We start from the raw sequence: 22,262 nt of genomic DNA, 5'->3' as shown, positions 1-22,262 counted from the left end.
CCCTGGAGCTCTCTGTTCCCAGTGGTTTCCAGGGAAACCGGCTAACACAATGCACATGGGCTGTATTTTTAGAACGGCGTCCTCTCTCCCCTCCCCCACTTTCTCTTCCATCCTTTCTGATGTGTGCACATTCATCCCTCCATCCGGTGGGGAGCTGAAAGAAGGGTCCCACCCTGGAAGTCTCTTCCCCATTAGGGAGTCTTTAGCCTCCAGCCTCCCTGAATACCCGACTCAATTAAATGCCTTGGCAGGACTGGGATGTCCCCACCCTCACCCAGGTCTGTTACGAAACCACCCTGGAGACCCATCCTCCCCAAGGATGGTGCTATTAAAAGGGCTGAGAGTGGGCAATGCAGGGACAGATGGCCTGTGAGGGAGGGGGTGGTGGGGAAGGGGGCTGCAAAGAGAAACCTCATACTCCAGGGAACCAGGGGTGTCTCAGCCCCAGGAAAACAGGGACAGCCCAGGGCCCAGCAGGTGGTGGTGTGGGGCTCCAGAACAGAGGCCACAGCAGGCATTCTTCCCAGGTGGTGGTGGCAGACAAGTTCCTTCCTAAGAGAGTTGTGATCGGGAGAAAAAAGGCAGGGCTTCCCTGGTGGCTCAGTGGTAAAGCATCTGCCTGTCAATACAGGAGGCGTGGGTTCAATCCCCGATCCAGGAAGATCCCACGTGCCACAGAGCTACTAAACCTGTGAGCCACAGCTGCTGAAGCCTGAGCGCTCTAGAGCCCGTGCTCCACCGCAAGAGAAGCCATTGCAATGAGAAGCCCAGGCACCGCCACTGCAGAGTAGCCCCCTGCTCGCTGCACTGCCCAGAGCAGCAACAAAGACCCAGCATAGCCAAGAAATAAATAATTTTTAAAAATTAAAAGAAGGCAGCTAGATAATGTTACAAGAAAATGAGATTCCTATCAAATCAATACATTGTATACCTTAAACTTATTATACAATGTTATATGTCAACTTTGGTATCTCAATAAAGCTGGAAAAAAGCTTTCAGAAAAGAGAGTGAGGTTCCTATCAAGTCCCACAAGGAAGCCTGAGTCAGGTCTGTACAGAGTCAGGGGGCACAGAGCAGGTGGGGTGGGAGGTGCCCGGGGGGAAGGGGTCTTGGAGCCATAGCGATGGGCCTTTTCACTCTGTCTTTCCCCTCCCCTTAATCCCCAAGTCCCTAAAGGCAACACAGAGTGTTAGAAACAAATGGGCCTGGGATGAATTCCAGCCCTCAGCTTCTCAGCGGTTAGGCCCGCAGTCTGGAATCTCTTCTGTCTCACTCACTGCCTAGCTTTATTTTGAGCAGGCCACTAACAGGATTGCTTATCTGAAAAATGGGAGTGGTAGCCTCCCTTTGCCCACCTCAGAAAGCTTTGAGGTACAACAAAGACAACAGACAGAAATGTGTTTTTGTAATTTATTTTTAGTATTTTTACTATATACCAGGTGTTCTTTATTTTTTTTAACTTTTTTTTTTTTCTGTATTGGGGATAGCCGATTAACTGTTGTGATAATTTCAGGTGAACAGCAAAGGGACCCAGCCATACATACATGTGTATCCATTCTCTCCCAAACTCTCCTCCCATCCAGGCTTCCCCATAACATTGCGCAGAGTTCCCTGTGCTGTACAGTGGGTCCTAGCTGCTTATCCATTTTAAATGTAGCAGTGTGTACAGGTCCATCCCAACTCCCTATCCCTTCCCCACAGTCTTCCCCTCACCCCAGGAACTATAAGTTTATTCTCTAAATCTGTGAGTCTGAGAAACATGCTTTTAAAATAGATTTCTATACCCATTTGGATGGGACAAAAATCACAGGGTTGATTGGGGTCCTCCTAACTTTCTTCGGCCTACTTGGAGGACTTTCTTTTTCTCTTGTCTCGGGTTTAAGGAAAGTCATACCTGCTGGCAGGGAGGCTCTGCTGATGTTTGCAATAAAGGGACAGGAAAGGGGTAAGGGAGAGAAAGCAAGGGCTCTTTGGCTGGGTGACGGAAAGGGGCCCCAGAGCAGAGTGAAGGTGGGTGAATTCTTTAAAAGGAATTGCATTTCTTTTCTATTACTTTTGGTTGCTGATTTTGTGCTTCTTTAAATGTGATTCTGTGCTGAGACCTGGGCCATGTGAACGCTCAGACTTAACAGGGTTAAAAATGTAAATGATTCCTATGATTGTTCCTGAGGTGTGTAGTTGGTGTGTAGTCACTCAGTCGTGTCCAACTGTTTGCCACCCTGTGGACTACTGGAGCCCGCCAGGCTCCTCTGTCCATGGGATTTCCCAGGCAAGAATACTGGAGTGGTTTGCCATTTCCTTCTCCAGGGAATCTCCCCGACTCGGGGATTGAAGCCGTATCTCCTGCATTAGCTAGGTGAGTTCTTTACCACTGAGCCATCTGGGAAGCCCCGAAACTATTCAATAAATGCTTCAATTAAACTGATCAGTGGCAGTTACGCATCCTATGGAATAAAGCCATCGTTGAGTAGAAGCCCAGCTCAGTCATTAGTAGGGGGCATCTGGAAATACATGCAGGTATTTGAGCTTGTCTCAGCAACCGGGAGGAGAAGGCAATGGCAACCTACTCCAGTACTCTTGCCTGGCAAATCCCACGGACAGAGGAGCCTGGTAGGCTGCAGTCCATGGGGTTGCCAGGAGGCGGACACAACTGAAGCGACTTAGCAGCAGCAACCGGGGGCACCTACAGTGATTAGGAGTCAGAGGCAAGGAAGGCTGCCTGGGGACACCGCTGCACAGTGAAGCATCGCTCCCCACCCCAAAATGCCTTGAGCTGCCCCCCTGAGAAACACAAGAGCTGAAGGAGAAGGAAGGCCAGACACCAACAGGGTGAAGTTAGCGTATGCAGGTGAACCAGATCTTGTGGGACAGGGAGAAAACAAATTATAAAAGGGGTAGGACTTTCTTGTTTTTTTCAATCCTTGGAGGGAGGGGGTCTCTGGCAGGTCATGGTCAGGGTCTTGGTCCAAGGCGCCCTGTGGTTGATGCACTCCTGAAAGTCCTAGTTATGACGTCCCATTACAAGAAGAGCCTCGAGCAAATGGAACAAGGAGCAGAGCCAATCTGACCTGGGCAGCTCCGCCCTGGGGGAGGGTCTGTGTCACAGATTGAGAAGGAGGTCACTTAGGGCAGGATCAGACTCACGTTCAAGCCTGGGCACCTGATGCCCTTCCATCTACCCACACCACGCCAGCACTGTGGTTTGAAAAGAAGTCCCAGAACTCAGGGACCCAGAAATCAGGAACTTTGCTTCCAACTGCACTGTGTAGAGGGTTGAGAGCTGTCCGAGTAGCTGGCCCCTCATATCACTCTCACCATCTGGATGCGGACCTCAGAGGGCTGGGACAGTGCCGGTGGCGGGCCTGGGATGGAGACAGACCTTCCCTCAGCATCCCCATCTCACAGGTGAGGCAAGAAAGGTGCACGGAGGGTGTGACTGGTGCAAGTCCCCTGTGGCGCATCCAGGGAGGAACCCCAGAGCCCGTGCTCTTAAGCCCGACTCTAGGGAATCCCCTCGTGGTCCAGTGGCTCAGGACTCAGTGCTCTCACTGCCAGGGCCCCAGGTTCAATTCCTGGTCAGGGAACTTAGATCCCGCAGGCTGCATTGTGGCCGACTGCCCACCCCCACACCCCATAAAAAAAAAACAAACCCTACTCTACACAGATTCTGTTTCCCTGGGGTAGATGGCTTAACAGGAGGCTGGAGGGAACATGATCTTGTGTTCTGGCCCAGCCTCCATTTCCTCTCCCATTACAGTCCCCTGCTTTATGCCAAATTTGACCTAGACTACGTCTCCTGCTTCTTCCTTGGTTTGGGCCCATGAATTCCTATCTCTTCACAACCACTGCCACCCTGCCAACACACACACACATACACACACACACTCCCACTGTGCTGAAGGCGGCCATATTTGGATGCGGACACTCAGCTAAAGACCCCAGCTGACTCAGTTGGCCATTATTCCTGCAGGAAGCACATGCTTCTGTGCATGCTCTTCCCTCTGCCTGAAATGCCTTTCCCCATCACATGCCCACAACAATGACAACAGCAATAATAATGAAAATAAATTGTTAATATTTTCTGACATGATGTGTGTTTGTTGAATGACATGAAATGAATGAATGAATGATTCTTTGCTCAGACTCTAAAGTATTAAATGATTGGTAACATTCAGTGTCAATGAGGTTGGGGGGAAACAATACATATTCTCATACACCACTGGCTGGACTGCAGTGGGTTCAACTTATTTGGCGGGCAAGTTGGTAGTTTGCAAAAATGCAAATCTCTCTCAATTCTGTTTCTAGGTATTTATCCTGAAGAGAAACACAAAGAGGCTATGCACAGGGGTGCACTCTGCAGCGCTCTTTGGAATAGGAAAAAAAGTGAAAAGAATCATCACAAGGAAAATAAATGTCAGGAGAACGGTTAAACAAACCCTGGCACATCTATACCCCTGAGCACCACACAGCTATTTAAAAAATGAGGCAGCTCCACTCAAACAGATAAGGAAGGCATTCTAAAATACGCAGGTAAGAGAAAAGGGCATGGCACAGAATAATAAGTATAAATAAATAAGCCCATTTATGTGAAAAATACATGCATGGAACAGGTACTTTTATTTGCAAATTAAAAAAGAAAAAAGGTCCTCGAATGAATCAGGGTAACTATAACATGCTCATTTCAGAGGAAGAATATGTATTTGGAAGAGTCTAAAAGGAGACTTTTATTCTACAGAGCTGCTGCTGCTGCTGCTAAGTCGCTTCAGTCGTGTCCGACTCTGTGCAACCCCATAGACGGCAGCCTGCCAGGCTCAGCCATCCCTGGGATTCTCTAGGCAAGAACACCGGAGTGGGTTGCCATTTCCTTCTCCAATGCATGAAAGTGAAAGGTGAAAGTGAAGTCGCTGAGTCGTGTCTGACTCTTAGCGACCCCATGGACTGCAGCCTACCAGGCTCCTCCATCCATGGGATTTTCCAAGCAAGAGTACTGGAGCAGGGTACCATTGCTTTCTCTGATTCTACAAAGCAGATCTTATCAAATCTAAGATACCATCAATTAGAGCTGACACTAACATTTTATGAATCAATAGAAGAGAAGGAAAAAAAAACCCATTATTGATGAAATTAATACTGCCCCCTACATTTTAACTTTTTATTTTGAAATAATTTCAGATTTACAGAAAAATCACAGAAAAAAAAGCACAGAAACTTCCTACATACTCCTCATTCGGCTTCCTCTAGAATGTCACCGTGCTACAGAACCTTAAACAATTAGAGAAACCAGGAAAGAAAATACTGATATAATCCGGTGATGCAATCTGCAGACGGTCACTGAATTTCACCAGTTTTCCAGCAGTCTCCCCGTCCAGGATGCCACACTGCTCCTAGTTGCCGCGTGGTCCCCTCCATTCAGGGACAGTTCCTCAGTCTGTCTTTTATGATGCTGATACCCGAGAAACATTGAGTAGTTAAAATCTGTAGACTGTCCCTCAGTCTGGGTTTGTCTCTTTTTTTTTTTTATGATTAGACTGAGGTTTTGTATTTTTCACAAGAAGACAGCAGAAGAGATGTGCCCTTGTCACTGTGCCATTTCATGGGGTACAAGATGTCAGTCTGTCTCATTACTGGGGAACCTTAAGCTTGATCCCCTGACTCAGGTTCTGCCGGGTATCTCCAGTGTAAAGTTACTATTTTTCCCTTTGTAACTAACATGTATCTTGTGGGAAGATCCTTTGAGACTATGCAGACATCTTGTTTCTCATCATACTTTCCGCCCACTAATTTTAACAACTATGGATGAGGCTTGCCTGCAGTTATTCCAGTGGTATTTGCTTGATGATCGTTTTCTATTTCCATCATCCCTTCTACATTTATTAATTGGATTTCTCCTGGAAGACACAGAGTTGTCTTTTCTTCTCCATTCACTGATTTATTCAATTACTTATTTTATTCTATGGGTTATAATCCATTTCCATTATTATTTTATTGTTCTGATTGCGCCAGATTTGGCCATTGGGAGTTAAGTTGGCTCTTGGGTCCTTTCACCATTTGCTGTCTTTTTTATTTTTTAGTAGCTTCTAATTTACTCCAAACTCATCTTATATTTTTTCTGCCTCACACACACACTTTTCTCTATCTATGTATGTATCTGTATATCTATTAAAAATCTGGAATTTATAGTGACATCTCTAATTCCAATTCAACACCACTCAGTTTATTCTAACTTCCCTCTTTTCATTATTTGTAATTGTTTTTCTTCCACAGTGAGAAACCTGGCTATCATTATCCCCAATATTTTTATTTGCTCATTCCTACTATACACACAAAGTAACTGCAGACCTGTCACTAACATAATGAGTTCCTATCATTCAGAAGTTTTGGTAATTAATTTTTAAAAATATTTTATTCTTTTAGACTTAGACCCACATCTATCACTCTTATAAGTTCTTTTAAAAAAAACTGAAGTATAACAATGGAATATTACTCAGCTATTAAAAAGAATGCATTTGAATCAGTGCTAATGAGGTGGACAAAACTGGAGCCTATTATACGGAGTGAGTCAGAAAGAAAAACACCAGTACAGTATATTAACACATATATGTGGAATTTAGAAAGATGGTAATGATGACCCTATATGAAACTGCAAAAGAGACACAGATATAAAGAACAGACTTTTGGACTCGTGGGAGAAGACGAGGGTAGGATGATCTGAGAGAACAGCATTGAAACTTGTATATTACCATATGTGAAATAGATCACCAGTCCAAGTTTGATGCATGAAATAGGGCACTCAAAGCCGGTGCACTGGGATGACCCTGAGGGATGGGATGGGGAGCGAGGTGGGAGGGGGATTCAAGATAGGGGACACATATACAACCATGGCTGATTCATGTCAATGTATGGCAAAAACCACTACAATATTATAAAGTAATGAGCCTCCAATTAAAATAAATAAATTTTTTTAAAAAAGAAAAAAATTTGAAGTATAGTTGCTGTACAATGCTTGTAAATTCTTAAAAAGAAATAGAAGTGAAAAAAAAATAGAAGTGAAATAAACTGCATCAGTTCTTCCTAAAACTTCTTCACATTCAGGATCCGATGTTTCTGAATTGCTCTCTCCTTTTTTTGGCTGCCTGGGTCTTTGTTGCTGCAAGAGGGCTTTCTCTCAGGGAGCCACTCTCTCGCTGCAGCGAGGGTGTCTCACTTCAGTGGTTTCTCTTGTGGAACACAGGCTCTAGAGCCTGCTGGCTTCAGTAGCTGTGGCGGGCTCAGCTGCTCCACGGCATGTGGAATCTTCCCTGACCAGGGATTGAACCTGCATCCTCTGCATTGGTAGGTGGATTCTTAACCACTGGACCACCAGGGAAGTCCCACTCTGTCTTGAGGTTGTGGCTGGCTGTGCTTTTCCATGGAGTCCCAGCTCCTCTGATATCAGGAATGTCACTGGTGCAGCATTTCCCAAGAGGGCTCCACTACCACCTCCAGGATTTCTCACCAGATTACACCTTCTGGTGTACCGGGATGGCAAAACAGTGGTCCTGGTGCCCACCTCACCAAGAGAGGATATATGTCAGAGATGTTATGAAAAAAAGGTGCATCTGAGAGTTGCCGTAACATAGCTCTTTTATAAAATTTTCTTCCATTGAGGCACAGCACCCTTGTGTGAACTCTGTTTCTGTACACAACACGGGTCCAGACATTAAACAAACCTCCAACCCTCAGACCAAGGGCAGACAGAATGGGAATCCCAATAATATATTCCATGTAAGCAGCTTGTGTATGGAGCCAGGAAAAAGTCCACTGTGGCAGAGACTGTTAATTGTCCCCCAGCATCTGTTCTCCCCTTGATACTCTTAATACTAGAGCCCCAAATTTTAGATGAGTAGGTAGACAAGGGAATAAAGCCTATTTATGACAACAATCAGCCAGTTAGATATAAGTGGAACCATGTGACTTTGGGATAGTGGTCTTAAAGGGAGAAGACATGCCATTCTTCAACCCTTCCTTCTTTTTGCTGACTGGAATACAGATGTGATGGTGGGAACTTGAACAGCCATTTTGGACCCTGAGGCTGGATACTAAAGGTGGTAGAGTGCCACTATAGATAGCGTCTAAGTTCCTGAGAATCATGAAGCCATGGTTCTGGATGGCCTATCTCTAGACTCTGCTTATAAAAGAGGGAAATATACTTTTATCTTCTTTTATCCATATTTTAATTGAGGTATATTTGATTTACAATGTTGTGTTAGTTTCAGGCATTGAGCAATTATTCAGTTATATATATATATTTTATATATTACATATATATTTCAGATTCTCTTCTGTTACAGGTTATTACAAGATATTGAATATGGTTCCCTGTGCTATACAACAGGTCCTTGTTTATCTATTTTAGAGTAGTGTGTATCTGTTAATCCCAAATTCCTAATTTATCCCTCATCCCACTTTCACCTTTGGTCGCCATAAATTTGTTTTCTATGTCTGTGAGTGTGTTTCTGTTCTGCCGTTTAATCTATTATTATTATCCTTGGCTTTCTGTCACATACCATCGAAGCTAATTTAAACTTGGGACATTTTTCTTGGAGTCCCAGCCTAACATGCTAAAGGAACCCAAAGAAAAGGAGCAGGCTGGGCCTGCCCGAGGGGACACAGGGAAATTCCAGGGCTGCAGACCCTTCTTTGCAGCGGGCAGCATTCTCACTTCAGAGAGTGAGCCAGCCCCTTCCAGACCACCCCTCACAGGCTCACAGAAGCTGCATCAACACTGGTAACCATGACCCACATTCAAAAGTTAAAACGCTTTCAGTCTGGCACTTGGGGCCGCAAATTCTCAAGTTTCTTGAACACAGGTGCCTCGATTCACTCCTGTATCTTTGCCTAATTTGGCAAATGTCTGGAAACAAAGATACTGGATGTTTGTGCAAGATTTAAAGGGGGATAACACAAGGCAACAAGTCTCCCCCAGCTCGCAGGTCTGTAGTGTGGTCTGCAGGAAAGAGAGAGCCTGAAGGAGCAGCTTTCTGACTGGGTATTTCTCTCCCAGAAAGCCCCCATCCCCTCTGAATTGCCTCTTGTATTCCTGTTTTGAGGAACAACACACACCTGGCAGGAAATCACCCACCCCAAGCCGCTCGCAGTGTCTCCCCGCATCACATACAATGTCTGCAGAAGGGGGCCGCGTGTCAGTGCCACTCAACCCAGGCCATTTCTTCTCATAGCAGTACCTGGTTGGGGAAATGTCACCCCCGCCCCATTCTCAGCCCGCGTGGCACCGGAACGACCACACTCTGAGGGCGGCCGAGTGGCTCAGGTCTACATCCTTCATTTATTCACTCATTCATTCAATCGCCAAATACTGACCTACTATGTGCCGGGTACTGTTTCAGGCACCGGAGATAAAAGACCGATGATTACAGACAAGAAGCCCTACATCTGTGGAACTTTCAGGAGAATTCCAATCAACAAATCCAAGTAAATACACGGTGTGCCAGACATGCCGGGCACACCAGGAAGCAACATCACAGTAGGGGGAGGAGCGTGGGGCTGTGATCTGAAACAGAGTGTAAGAGTGGGCCTCCACGAGAAGGTGATGAGAGCAAAGGCATGGAGGAGGTGAGGGAGGGGGCTGTGTGGATGCCTAGGAGAGTGCTCAGGGCAGAGGGAACAGCAAGTGCTAAGGCCATAAGGCAGGTGTTTGCCTGGTGGTTTCCGGTGGATGCGAGGAAGGCAGCCAGCATGGCTGGAGCAGAGTGAGTCGAGGGGAGCGGGGAGGGAGGGTTAAGGACCAAGAGTGAACAGTGGAGGAGGCATCAGATCATGTTTCATCTAGAAGGTTTGTTAGAAAAACTCTGGCTTTTCCTGAGGTGCCTTAGAGGTTTTGGTTTTTAAAAAATTATTTATTTGGCTGCACTGGGTCTTACTTGTGGCACATGGGGTCTTTGTTGCAGTATGTGGGATCTTTTTTTTTTTTTTAGTTGCAGCATGCAAAATCTTCAGTTGCAGCATGTGGGAGCTTTTAGTTGCAGCACATGGGATCTAGTTCCCTGACCAGGGATCGAACCCCGACCCCCTGCATTGGGAGTGCAATCTTACCCACTGGACCACCAGGGAAGTCTCTGCCTTGGAGGGTTTTGAGCAGCAGGGTGACGTGATAGGATTTCCATGTTAAAGTCTCCCTTCTCCTGCTATGTGTGGAGCAGACCTAGGGCATAAGGGTGGGAGCAGGGAGACCAGTCGCTGCAGTAATCCAGGAAAGAGATGCTGAAGGCCTGGGTGGAGGCGGTGGCTGGGTATGTTCTGAGGGTAGAGCTGGCGGGAGCTGCGGGTGGATCAGATATGGGGCATGAGAGACAGAGAAGAGTCCAGAGTGATCTGGGTTTGTCCTGAGCCACTGGAGGGAAAGAGCTGTTGTTTATGGGTCCAGAAGGCCTTGGGAAAAAGAGGTTGGGGTTGGGGAGAAAGGTCAGGCAGTTGGCTTAGACCCAAGCCAGGGGGTGCTGCCAATGGGGTTCTAGGGTCTGCACTTCAGGGGAGAGGTGTGGACTGGACCTATCACCACAGAGATGGGGTCTGAACCCGGAGCTCTCTCCTGATGGGTGAGGAGCAGGTGTGTGCTCAGGTGGGACAGGCCAGGATTCTCACTTGCCCAGGACTGGAGCATCACCAGGCACACAGGACCTACACTGCTTTCTCCACCCCTGCCCCAACATGAACTGAAAAAACATCTCAGTCCTCAAAGGTATCAGTTATGGGGCTAAAGACGTATGGTCATTTTGGTTGGAGTGTACATCTGTGGTTTGGTGTTTAAAGCACCTGAGGATTGGGACTTCCCTGGTGGTCCACTGGCTAAGGCACTGTACTCCCAATGCAGGGGGCCCAGGTTCGATCCCTGGTCAGGGAACTAGGTTCCACGTGCTGCAACTAAGAGTTCACATGCCAGAACTAAAGATCCCACATACTGCAAACAAGAGCGGTGTGTGCGTGTGCTCAGTTGCTCAGTTGTGTCTGACTCTTCAACCCCATGGACTGTAGCCCACCAGGCTCCTTGGTCCACGGGATTTCCCAGGCAAGAATGCCAGAATGGATTCCTATTTCCTCCTCCAGAGGGATCTTCCTGACCCAGGGATCGAACCTGTGTCTCCTACATCTTAACCTGCTGAGCCATCGGGAAAGCCCTTGTAGGAATTAGGATCATAATATATCTGGGGACCAAAATTCAGCCTAGCATGTGTGTACACACACACACACCCCAGCTGTGTGTTATCCACTTTGCCTACAATGACTTCCTCCTCCCTATACTTATGGAAAGGCAAGTTCAATATCTACCATGAATGACCCTTCCTCCCTAGAGTTTTCCAAGAACATACCCTCTCCACAAAAGCAGACTTCAGACCGCCTTTAGAATCCCCCCAGGAATTCTGGTTTCATCAGACCCCCAGAGCTTCGCACGTTCCCCTATGCATTTGTTAATTTTTCGTTTTTTAAAATAGAACTTGAATGTCATGCAATACACATTCACTGAGAAAAGTCAGAAGAGCAAAAAGAAAAAATCACATATGATCCTAGTTACCAGAGGAAACCACTGTTAACATTTTTGCTTATCTCTTTTCACTTCCAGTGCTAATCTGTACATTTAAAAACAAAAAACACTCTTATGAAACATCTTTTGGACTCTGGAGCCAGATCTCCTGGTTGAAATTTCAGCCAGTTACTTGCCATCTGTGTGACCTTAAGCAAGTTATTTAACTTCTCTGGGCTTTGGTTTCCTCATCTGTCTAAAAGGAGGAAATAACAGCACATATTTCATAGGGTGGTTATGATGATGAGTTAACATATAGAAAGTGCTTTGGACTGTGCCTGGCACACGACAAATGCCATAGAAGTGTAAGCTGTCATCACGTTATTATATGTATATCAGGAGACATCTGTTCAGGTGGGTAAGTGACTTTCGGTAGCCTAATTCGCAGCTGCCTGAGGTTCCCTGGTGTGAGTGTGCTCCAGTTTGTTTAGCCTCCCCTACTGTTAGGCGGTTGTCTCCAGTTGTTTTTCTTTCCTTTCTATAAGCAACTACGGGATAACATCCTTGAACAAACACCTCTGAACACATCTTTATTTGTGCCTAAAAATTCAACTGCTGAGTCACAGACCATACATATTTTTGAGCTTTTGATACATCATTGCCATCGTGCCCTTCATAAAGCTGCACCAGTGGAACAGCTTGCCCATCTCCCCATACCCCGTGTAAGGACCTGCTCCCCTCCCCGCTGGTCCACGTATCCCTTCACACCTGACTCCAGCACCTGAGTGAAGCAGTGACGTTTACTAAAATGGATGGGCTAGCAATGAGGATTCAGGGTCTTGGGGTGGGGAGTAAATCTATGCCTCAGTTTCCCCCACATATAAATATATGGGTCAGAGATATACCTGCCCACAATCTAACACTATTTAAATACACATTCCACACGTTAAAATGGTACCAAAATTCCAGACTAAACTGGCCAAAGTTTGGCTTTCTAATCACACATCAATCATATTTTGAAAGTTTCCAGCGTCTAATACTGACGCTCCCAAGGGACCATTTTTCAGCGCCTTAAATCTGCCATTTTAGAGCTCTGACTCTGAACCCTCCTAGAGACAGACTGCTGGAGAACAAATGCACAAAAACCATCACCTTCCTGCTAGCAAACAGACAAATGTCCCACTTTTCCCATCTCACTCAAGAATAAAAAAAGGCACCAAGAGTCTGTCCTCTGAAGCCACAGAGAGCTTGTGCGTGGGCAGGACAGAGTCCTGGGTCCTTCTTACCATGCTAACGAGGGAGGGCCTTTGTTCCCATTTTATTGATAAAGAGATGGAGGCTTGGAGAAATTAAGAATATGCTCAGGAGCTGAGAGCAGAGAGGAGACTCTGAAGTTCACACCCTCTGATCCTTGAATCCCTGCTCTCTCCGCGCGGGAGCACCCTGGAAGGGCGTCTGGAAACTAGGTGCTGGCCGCCTAAGCATTGCTCGCGGGTGAAGGACAACCCTCTCTTCTTGCTGAAACAAAAAGACAGGCTCGGGCTGCCCATAACAATTCATGGGCATCCTTCCAGCCCCATAAGTAAGGGGGACTAGCTTTCCCTACCTTGTGTCAGAGCTGTGGACATCAGACCAGCAGGACCCAACCCTAGAAAATCATGTCTCCCCTTCCCACGTGACGGAGAACCTAAGGCTGAAGCAGAGTCCCCCAGATGCACATCTCAGGAGGCCTGAATGGTGTGGAGAGCCCAGAGGAAGAAAGGAGCTGGAAATTCCCTGAAGAAGGGATCTGGTGACTGGAGCACAGAGGGAAGGGGAGGAGACCCCAGGACACAGCTTAGGGACAACAGCCCCACCTCTCCCACTTGCTGCCCACCTGCCAGATGCTGCTCTCGACGTTTTACACACAGTCTCACCACTGTGTGGGCGGTACCATGATGAGCCCATTTCACAGATGAGGAAAGTGAAGGGTAGAGCAGCTGTGAGACTGGCCCGGAGGAGCCAGGCAGTTAGAAACGCATAGGATGGCTCAGGGCTCAGGGCTCAGGTTTGAAACAAAGCACCACCTCTTCTCAGCCGTATGATGTGAGGCAGAGACTGGCCTCACTGGTAAAATGATCATAATAATAAAATGGGAGAATGTGAAAACTATAAACAGCTCAATAAACATGAGTTGAACAGAGGTTCAGTGAAATAATTTCCTAATGCTGATGTGTGGGCAGGGAGTTGGAGACCTCTATGAAATTATCCTGGAGATGCTGCTGAACCTGGCTCAGTCAACAATTATTGAGCGCTTGCTGTATGCCACTACAAGAAACCAGCCACCACCTGCGACCTGCTCATCGGCCAATGGAGCAGATGAGTCAAATTTTCACAGATGCATGTAACAGGGATAAAGTGGGTGAAAGCAGATCCAGACTTCCTAGTGGCCAATCAGCCAGGGCAGGTGGGTTCTCCATCACAGGGACAGCTAAGACCAAGGAACCCGAGGGGAGATGAAGCCCACAAGGTGCCCACCAGGGGCCAGGCCCCAGCCAGGAGTGTCTCCTGTGCCATTTCAGCAAGCTTCACCCCAGCTTACAGAGGCAGGGGTCAACAGTTTCACCTCTAAGATGAGAAAACTGGAGTCAGAGAGGTTAAGCCACCTATCTGAGGTCATGCAGCTGGCCTGCAGAGGGACTGGGATATGAACCCAGATTGGTGGGACCAGGAAGAGGATGGGAGGGAGTTGGAGAAAGAGGGAAAGCTGGAAAAACCACTGGAGCGGGGGCATGCCCTTTCTCCCAGGGCCTGGTGAGAGAAAATGGCAGTGGGACCCAGGACTGAAGACTGACCAAGGGAGCCCTGTTCCAGCCTGGCCAGGGGCACAGAGTCTGCGAGAACTGGGCAAGTCTGTCTAATGAGGGAGGAGGGGCCCTGACCCATATAGCCAGAGGATGAGGGTACACTGTATTGGGACCCCAAAGCCTGGAGCCCCGCCAGAGCCCCCACACATGTATCCCACCAATATTCCTCCTCCAGGCCCTTCTGGGGCTAGAGGAGAAGGATCCAGCTCTGTCCTGCATGGGGAGTTCTAAAAACCCACCCACGGGGTGGTGAAAACTTTCCCTCCGGGGGATTAACAAGTCCAGCCACCTGTGCAATTCCCTTTGAAGTCAGGAGGACTGGCCTGCCTCAGGTGAGTTCTACAAAGAAAATTGGCAGGGAACTGGCCGGGGGAGCCGTTGGCTAACTGGGCTCAGATCTTGCTCTTCTGAGCATTTGGTTAGTGTTCCCAGTGCTCCAGGAACAGTGCCCGACTCCTCTTCTCTACGAGCCTGGCCTGAGCCAAGGAGGGCTCACTGTTACTTGAACCCATACCTACAACTCCAAACTTTACCTACCCCTCCCCCACACTCCATCCCCCACACTCCAGCCCTCCAGCCTCTGCTTGGTTCAAGCCTCTCTCATATCCCAAGCCCTCTGCATGTGTTGGTCCCTCCATTCTTCAGCCTGTAGCACTACCTCCCTCTCCATTAATAGAAAATCTGTCTTTTAGGGTGCAGTTCAAATGCTGCCACATGCTCAAATCTCTCCTCTCCCCTCATCTCCCACCTCAGGCTCCAACCTGCTTCCTGAGTATGTCCCCACACCAAGCCCCCTTCCCTGTCCTGTCCTCTGTTCTGCGCTCTGTTCCCATGCACCCGGTGGCAAGGCCCTCCAGGCGACGGACTGAACCTCCCAGGTACCAGAGGATATTTTCTGGAACCCATGTGTCTTTGCAGTACACACTGACTGAGCACCCCAGAGCCCAGCACCTGGGGGCATCTGGACCTCCCTGCTGTTCCCAGCCCCCATCCTCCTGTCTAGGTCTCTGCACCTCTCCCCTGCGGAGACCACAGGAGCCACCAATAGGGTTAGCCCTTCCTGTCTGGGAGACTGTCTGCACCCTTCAGACCCCTTGCCCCGTCTCCTTCCTCCTCTCCAGAGCAGACCCAGTGTCCTCTTTTGATTCCAGCCACTGCACCCGGGATGTGGTTTCCAGCAGAGTGGCTGGCCACTTCTTCAGAGGGGCCCAAGGCTGAAGTTTCCTGGTCATCAGGGTCCAATCTGGCTCTCCACTCTCCTGATCACTGGCCTCTACTCCCAGCGAGTAACTTCTCCTCGCTGGGAGGGCTGCTCAGATTGTCACAGGGAGCCGGAAATCCGAGCCCCCTCCCTCGCCAGCCCCCAAATCTATTGGAGTCCAGGGAGCTCCTTTCTTGGGGGGAATGGAGGGACACTGATAGAAGGTCAGGGGCTCCAAGCTCCCTTTCTTCTTCTGAAGACCTGACTAGAGCTTGACTCCAGCGGGCCGCTCCCCCGACCACATACCGGCAGCAAGCGTTCTGCCCACCCCGACGCCGGGCCGCAGAGACTCAGAGAGCAAAGCCGGGCAGGGCACCGCCCCAGGTCCTCTCCCGGGGCCCGGCTCCGCACAGGAACCCGCAGCGCACAAGGTAGGAATTAGCTGGTGTCCGCACCCCCTCCTCCTGCGCCAACCCGAGACACCCCAAAGCCCTGGCCGCCGCGCCCGGCTCCTGCTCCAACTCGGAAAGTAGCGGGCGGCGAGGCCGCGCCGAGGGGCGGCGGCCGGTAAGGGCCGGCGGTACCTGTCAGCAGCTCGATCTTGTGTCCCAGCACCTTCATCTCGGCGTCCGGCGCTGCCCGGCTCGCGGCTGCGGCGTCGGGGGAGTACGCTCGGCGGAGCCAGGGACAGGAGCGCGGGAGGCGAGGAGGGAAGCGGCAGGAGAGCGAGGAGCGGAGCAGGAGGAGCCGCCGGGAGCCGGGAGCGCTCTCGCCGCCCCCCACGCCGCGCTCCCCCCCTCCAAATAGGTTTAAAAAAATCCACCAATTGCACGACCGCGCACCCCTAAAAGGCGCCCGCCGCCACCTGGTCCGGGTGAACTCCGGGAGGCGGAGAGAGAGCGCGGGGTGGGCGCGGGTGACACTCCGCGAGGCGGCGGGAGGGGGCCCCTCTGCCCGCCGCGCTTACAAAAAGGCCCTGCCGCCCCCGATGTTGCGATCGGGGAGGCGCGGGGGGGCGCGGTGCGGCGGGGCCCTGGCCTTGGCGGAGGGGGGGGGTCCCCGTGTCGGGCCGGGAAGGCGAAGAGGAAGAGCCCTGGCGGGGTGGAGTGGGGTGGGGAGGAGATGCCGCCCTCCTAGGCGAAGTGTGGCCCGGCGACAAGGCGGCCGGCTCGCGGGTCGGGGTCGCGCGCGGGGGCTGCACCGAGGCAGGGGGGCCAGCCGTGGTTGCAGTGGCCGGGGGGTGGCGGGAGATGGGCCTCGGGGCGCTGCCGACTCACCTAGAGAGACGCGAGCAAGACAGACGCGCAGGCGGGGAGCCAGGCCTCCGCGCCGCCGCCGCCAACGCGCGGGTGCAGGTGCGGGCAACCCGGGGCCCCTCCGCAGAGCCACCGCTGCTGGGGGCGGGGGCCGGGCCGGGGGCGGTGCGCCGCGGGGGGCGTGCCCACGAGGGCGCGGGGAGGGTGGGCGCTTGTCCCGGTGCTGCGCCTGGCCTGGGGGCTGGACCCGGGAGGCGGTTCCTGGGCGCGCGGCTTCCGCCTCCCGCGGCGAGCTAGACGCCGGGACACCCGAACCCAGCGGAGAGCCCGGCTTGATCGGCCTGCTCCTCACCTCCTGCAGGAGCCCGGAGGAAGGGTCCCTGCTGCTCCGAGTGGGCCGGGCGAGGTGGGAGGCCCCGCCCGTCCCCTGGTCGCCGCGCCGCGTCGAGCTCCCGAGGGAGGGAGCGGTCTCTGCCCCAGCCTTTGTTTAGATTCCCCAGGAGCCGGAGGAGACAGCACCCCGCTCCCCCGCCCAGTCGCTGGCTGGGAACCGCTGGGGGACAGTCCTGGGGGGTCTGGAAGAGCCAGGTGCTCAGCGGGGCTTTGGGTCGTCTTCGCCTGTTTGCAGAGCCTGAGGGTTTCCTTGGGGAAACTCATGCGGGAGTAACTCCAGGCACAGGTGTTTGGGGCCCTCAGGTTCCCCCTCCCTACCCCCAGAGCTTCCTCCCCACCCCCCTAACAGAATGTATCCAAGTCCCTACTCTCCGCCATTCACCCTCCATCATCTGAGCCAGTAGGAACCTGGGGAACCCTTTGGTTCTCACGCTCCCTCTGGTCAGGCCCGGGGACCTTGCTCTCACCTGTTACCCCAAGACAGGGAGCACCAGCGTCCCCAGATGGAGTCCTACTGTAAGGAGAATGGGAATGGGATGTCCTGAGAAACTTTACTTGGGGGAGGCAGTTCAAGTGGAGGGCTCCTGGAGACCAGGGTTCTACCCCGGTTCTGCCACTGACTTTGGGCAGGGCTCTGCCCCTCCTGATTCCAGCCTTTCTGGGGCACAGTGACTGTGTGGGACCAGGTCATCTGGGCAGTCTGGGATGTTTCAGGCTGAGAGGTCAATGGGATTCTTCAAGGTCTCTCCCCCTTCGCTGGATCTTTATCTGGACTAGTTTGTAGTCCTAGCTTTCCCTCAACTCCAGCCTTCGGAGGAAGCTACTATGATCTTGAGTTAACCCACTCACCAATGTTTAGGAAGCTGGTAAGACTGGGTGGCCGTAGATAGGGTGCATATTCCTGTTTGGGGTGCAGTATATAGACTGCAAGCTTGGGTTCTCCTTACAACTCTGGGGCTCACCTTGGGGAAATCCTTGCCTCTCAATTTCCTCCTTTGCAGAGGGGATGCTGACAGGAGGTGGTGACAGAGTAAACCTCTACATCCAAAACACCCAGGAAGCCGATTCTATAGATCCAAGTCTGGAGCTGGGCCTTAAGAGCACAGGCTGGTTCTACAGTTTCCTGGTTGTGTGACTTATCCTCTCCTAGGCTTCATGTCGTACTCTATGAAACTGGGATGATGCTGACCTCAGAGGGTGCCTAAGAATTCACTGATGGCATAGAATGCTTTAGTATAGTGCCAGACTCACAGTTGAAATGCTCAGTAAATAGTCCCTATGATTACTGATGATAAAACTGTAATTATTGTATTAGAGATTCTTTCAGGCTTTTCTGAATTCTACCCTTTCCAATAATTTCAGAGCTAGTCACTGAACAAAACTGATTGCTGATGTTCTAGTAACATAATTCATGAGGCTAGCCTGTTCTAAATTCCCTGGCAAATTCCCGAGGGAAACAGGCCCCGGGAGGATGTAAAAGACTGCCTGATAACAGATTTGACACCGTGACTCAACTGTCTCTGTGCAGAATGCTGTCTGCCAGGGACTTGAAGTAATGTGGACAACCCACCTGGCTCAGAATCCATGAACCCCAAGCGGGCATTCAAGGGGTCAGGTTGAGGATATGAAGTCCTAAGAAAATGTAGCGACTCAACAGATGATGAAGCAATGTGATTGTATGAACACTGCCCTCACCGGAGCCTATTGCATCAAGGAAAGTTGCTTCAGGTATAGGCAGGGAGGGGGGCTCTGAGCCCTTCTGGAGGAGTCAGTCACTCTAGGCAGAGGAGTTCCAGCTGAGTCAGTAGATGGACAAGGTCTCCATTCCTTTTTCTCCAGGGCTCTTCTTCATCCTTGTGATGGAGGCATGGTGTCTGGAGGCAGGTTGGGTGGCAGAGTTTTAGATTTTTTTTTTTTTTTTTTTTACTTATTGGCTGTGCTGGGTCTCTGTTGCTGCACATGGGTTTTCTCTAGTTTTGGCGAGTGGGGACTACTCTCTAGTTGTAGTGTGCAGGCTTCTTACTGCGGTGGCTTCTCTTGTTGCAAAGCACAGGCTCTGGAGCATGGGCTCAGTAGTTGCGGCACCTGGGCTTAGTTGCTCTGCAGCATGTGGGATCATCCCAGACCAGGGATGAAACCAGTGTCCCCTGCACTGCAAGGCAGATTCTTAGCCAGTGGATCACCAGGAAAGCCCCTGGCAGGGTTTTTAACAGAGGAAAGCAGGGCATGGCAGATGGCCAGGGTGTTGGCTGGGACAGGGGGCCTCTAAGACATGTCCCTCAAGCCTCACTCCTCATTACGAGAAAAAGGCTGCGAAAGTTGCTGCCCTCTCTGGACTTCCCTTTTTCCCATTTGTAGACCAGGGAAGAGACTGCCTGCACCTCAGCTGCAGACAAGATCCAGCCTATCTGAAGATCTCTCTGGGCCTTCATTTCCTGATCTGGAAACTCAAGCAAAGATATCAGTCTGGGTGGTTGCAGGAACTAGAAACCTACTCTGTCTGGTGTAAGCAAAACAGAGCTATGTTAGAAGGATGGAGGGCAGCCCTGGGGATCTCAGGATGCAGGCCCAATCCCGAAGCATCGGTGCCATCCCCCCACAGATGCTACCGCAGCACCGCCCCTGGGCAGGATGTGGGATACTAGCATCAGGACCATGGCTGCCTCTGAAGCCAGAGGTGCTGTGGCCACTTTGTCACCAGGATGAATTGTTCATATGGTCTTGGCTTTCTTATGTTACCAGATTCTAATTCACAGACAAGAATGGGATGTCTGATTGGAGGTGCCTGGACCACGTACTCTGTCAAAGCTGCAAGGGAGGCTGGGAAAAGGTATTTTCAGTTCCTCTAATGGGAGGTGGACCCTGCCTCATAGGAAGGGCATGTCTGATGCTGTTGGCCAAAAGAGTGACCAGTGCCCACTTCAGATAATGATGGACTCGTTATGAAACTGCTGTGAGATGACGCACACGGGCCCTCAGCGCTGAGCCTGGCATGGAGGGAACACATTATCCTAGGTCGTTGAAAGTCATATCACACTGCCAATCTACAGTGTCAGGCAAGGATGCTCCTACATCCTTCAGTCTTTGATTTTTCAGCAGGTGAAAGACACAAGGACCTTGAGGACAGTATGGCTCGCTGCCCTTCCAGATGCAGAGGCAGCTCTGGTCCCGCTGCCAGGAGGACAGGTGACTGTGTTTTTCCATTGTGGTGATGAATTGGGCTGAGTCACCATCCCTCTCCAGTCCCCTCGTGACCATGACTGGGAGCAAGTGAAAAGAACCAGCAGGTGGGGTCAGGGGTGCAGAGGAGCCTGGGGCCATGGAAGCTTCCTCTCTTAGCAAGGGGAGGGTGAGCAGAAATGGTCCCCCCCAACACACACAACTAACCCTCCCTACTCAGTCATCATGAGTCAGATGGCCTCAGGGAGAAAAGAGAGGATCCTTTCTCTTCTTTTACAGGCTTGGCTGAGTGCCTCTTTGGTGCCAAGATCTGTGCTGAGTGCACTGGAGAAACCAGAGCAGACCAGGCACTGACCTTGCCTTTCAGGTTTGTGCACCAATGGAGGAAGCCAGCTCAGAGTTCCATAATCTGGGTTCTGAGCCGACTCTGCTGACATGTGCAGTTGAGGTTCCTGTGCAGTACAGTGGGGGCCTGGAGGGGTCAGCAAGGGCTTCATGGAGGAAGAGGCATCTGAGCCTGCAGAGAGGCAGAAGGTCAGAGGATGGAGATAGAAGAGGGGGTGATTGGGAGAGATGATCCCTGAATCCATTCATCCATCCAACACTGGGTCAGCCAGGCCCCGTGATAAGCTCAGGGAGGCACAGAGCTGAGCGTGCTGCAGCCTTGCCCTCTATCAGGGCTCCTGGATTGACGTGGAAAAGGCTGGGTGTGCATGAGCAGATGATAAGGAAGCTGAAATGAGCAAGTGGGCAGCGGCGAGTGCCTGCTCTCAGGCACTCTGGAATTTCACCAGCCACCAGATTATCTGCTCCCTGCTCCTGGGCCACCCTGGACTACTCACTGGCTATGTCCCCACCTCCTTTTTCCCATAACATGGAAAGACCCCCACCTTCCCCCGCAGGGTCCACCCTTTGCTCTCCAGGAAACTCCAGACACCCTACTCTGTCCTCCCCCATCCCAGAGGACAGCAGAGCACCCACCAGTTCCCTTTGAGAGTGCTCTCCATCTCCCCTGGAAGCTTTACCAGACATATGCAGCCCCAGTATATGCCGAGTCCAGCAAAGGGGTGATTTGATAATACATCTTTAAAATTCCAAAAGTCATCTATGCTCAATGCAGAACACTCAGTGCAGAGGAAAAAATTAAAACCACTCATAATTCCATTGCCTAAAGATAACCAGCGTTCACATGTTAACAACTGGGGAGGGGTGGGGAGGGATGCGTCCTTCAGCACTTTGTGTTTTTTCTCCAAGGAATCATACTGCATATATTTTTGCCACTCTATCTTTTTTCACTTGCCAGTATATCATGAACATTGACCCTGATAAAATTACTCTTCTGCAATGCAATTATAAGAGCTACACTGTCTTTATTGTGTGAAGTGAAGTGAAAGTCACTCAGTCATGTCTGACTCTTTGTGACCCCAGGGACTATACAGTCCATGGAATTCTCCAGGCCAGAATACTGGAGTGGGTAGCCTTTCCCTTCTGCAGGGGATCTTCCCAACCCAGGGATCAAACCCAGGTCTCCAGCATTGCAGGTGGATTCTTTACCACCTGAGCCACAAGGGAAGCCCATTATTGTGTGGGTGCTGCATTATTTTCTGAGCTAGTCCCACAGTGTTGGGCATGTAGGAATGTTTCCAATTTTTCAGTTAGAAACATTGTTGCTAGTAATTTATGCCAAGATGCGACTTTGCTCACATCTCTTGGATGACCTCCTAAGGCCACCCTGCAGCCTCCTTTTGCTTGGCTACTTGACCTCTGCCCTCTCTGACCTCTGCCAAGGTCAGCCCATCTATCCTTGACAGGAGACCTGTATTGTGGTGCCCTGATTGGCTTTGTACCTATGCAGGTTCATTCGGGGA

The 22,262-nt window shown here is 50.6% G+C and overlaps 1 protein-coding gene, 1 long non-coding RNA gene and 1 other non-coding gene across 5 annotated transcripts in view; 2 read left to right on the top strand and 1 right to left on the bottom strand.

Moving 5' to 3' along the window:
* NDRG4 (NDRG family member 4) overlaps positions 1-17,096 on the bottom strand; it is a 42,891-nt gene extending 25,795 nt beyond the window's left edge. For 2 of the 3 annotated variants that reach the window (XM_006052475.4, XM_006052477.4), the window contains exon 1: positions 16,150-16,280. In XM_006052475.4, the coding sequence (XP_006052537.1) occupies positions 16,150-16,186 (37 nt within the window). In that variant the 5' untranslated portion in view covers positions 16,187-16,280. Of the gene's footprint in view, positions 1-16,149; positions 16,281-16,842 lie in introns of those variants that run through there. The other variant, XM_025268766.3, reaches the window with a different exon arrangement.
* Positions 10,828-10,900, top strand: TRNAG-CCC. The gene has a single exon. It is a non-coding gene; the product is annotated as a tRNA-Gly (tRNA).
* LOC123330392 lies at positions 15,112-16,318 on the top strand. The gene is made up of 3 exons (XR_006546264.1): positions 15,112-15,242; positions 15,825-15,996; positions 16,178-16,318. It is a non-coding gene; the product is annotated as an uncharacterized LOC123330392 (long non-coding RNA).
* Positions 17,097-22,262: the final 5,166 nt, after the last annotated feature.

Source organism: Bubalus bubalis, chromosome 18 (assembly GCF_019923935.1).
Source record: "Bubalus bubalis isolate 160015118507 breed Murrah chromosome 18, NDDB_SH_1, whole genome shotgun sequence".
In the NCBI taxonomy this organism is placed as follows: domain Eukaryota; kingdom Metazoa; phylum Chordata; class Mammalia; order Artiodactyla; family Bovidae; genus Bubalus; species Bubalus bubalis.
The sequence above is the reverse complement of the archived record's forward strand: the minus strand, read 5'-3'. Positions and strand labels throughout refer to the sequence as shown.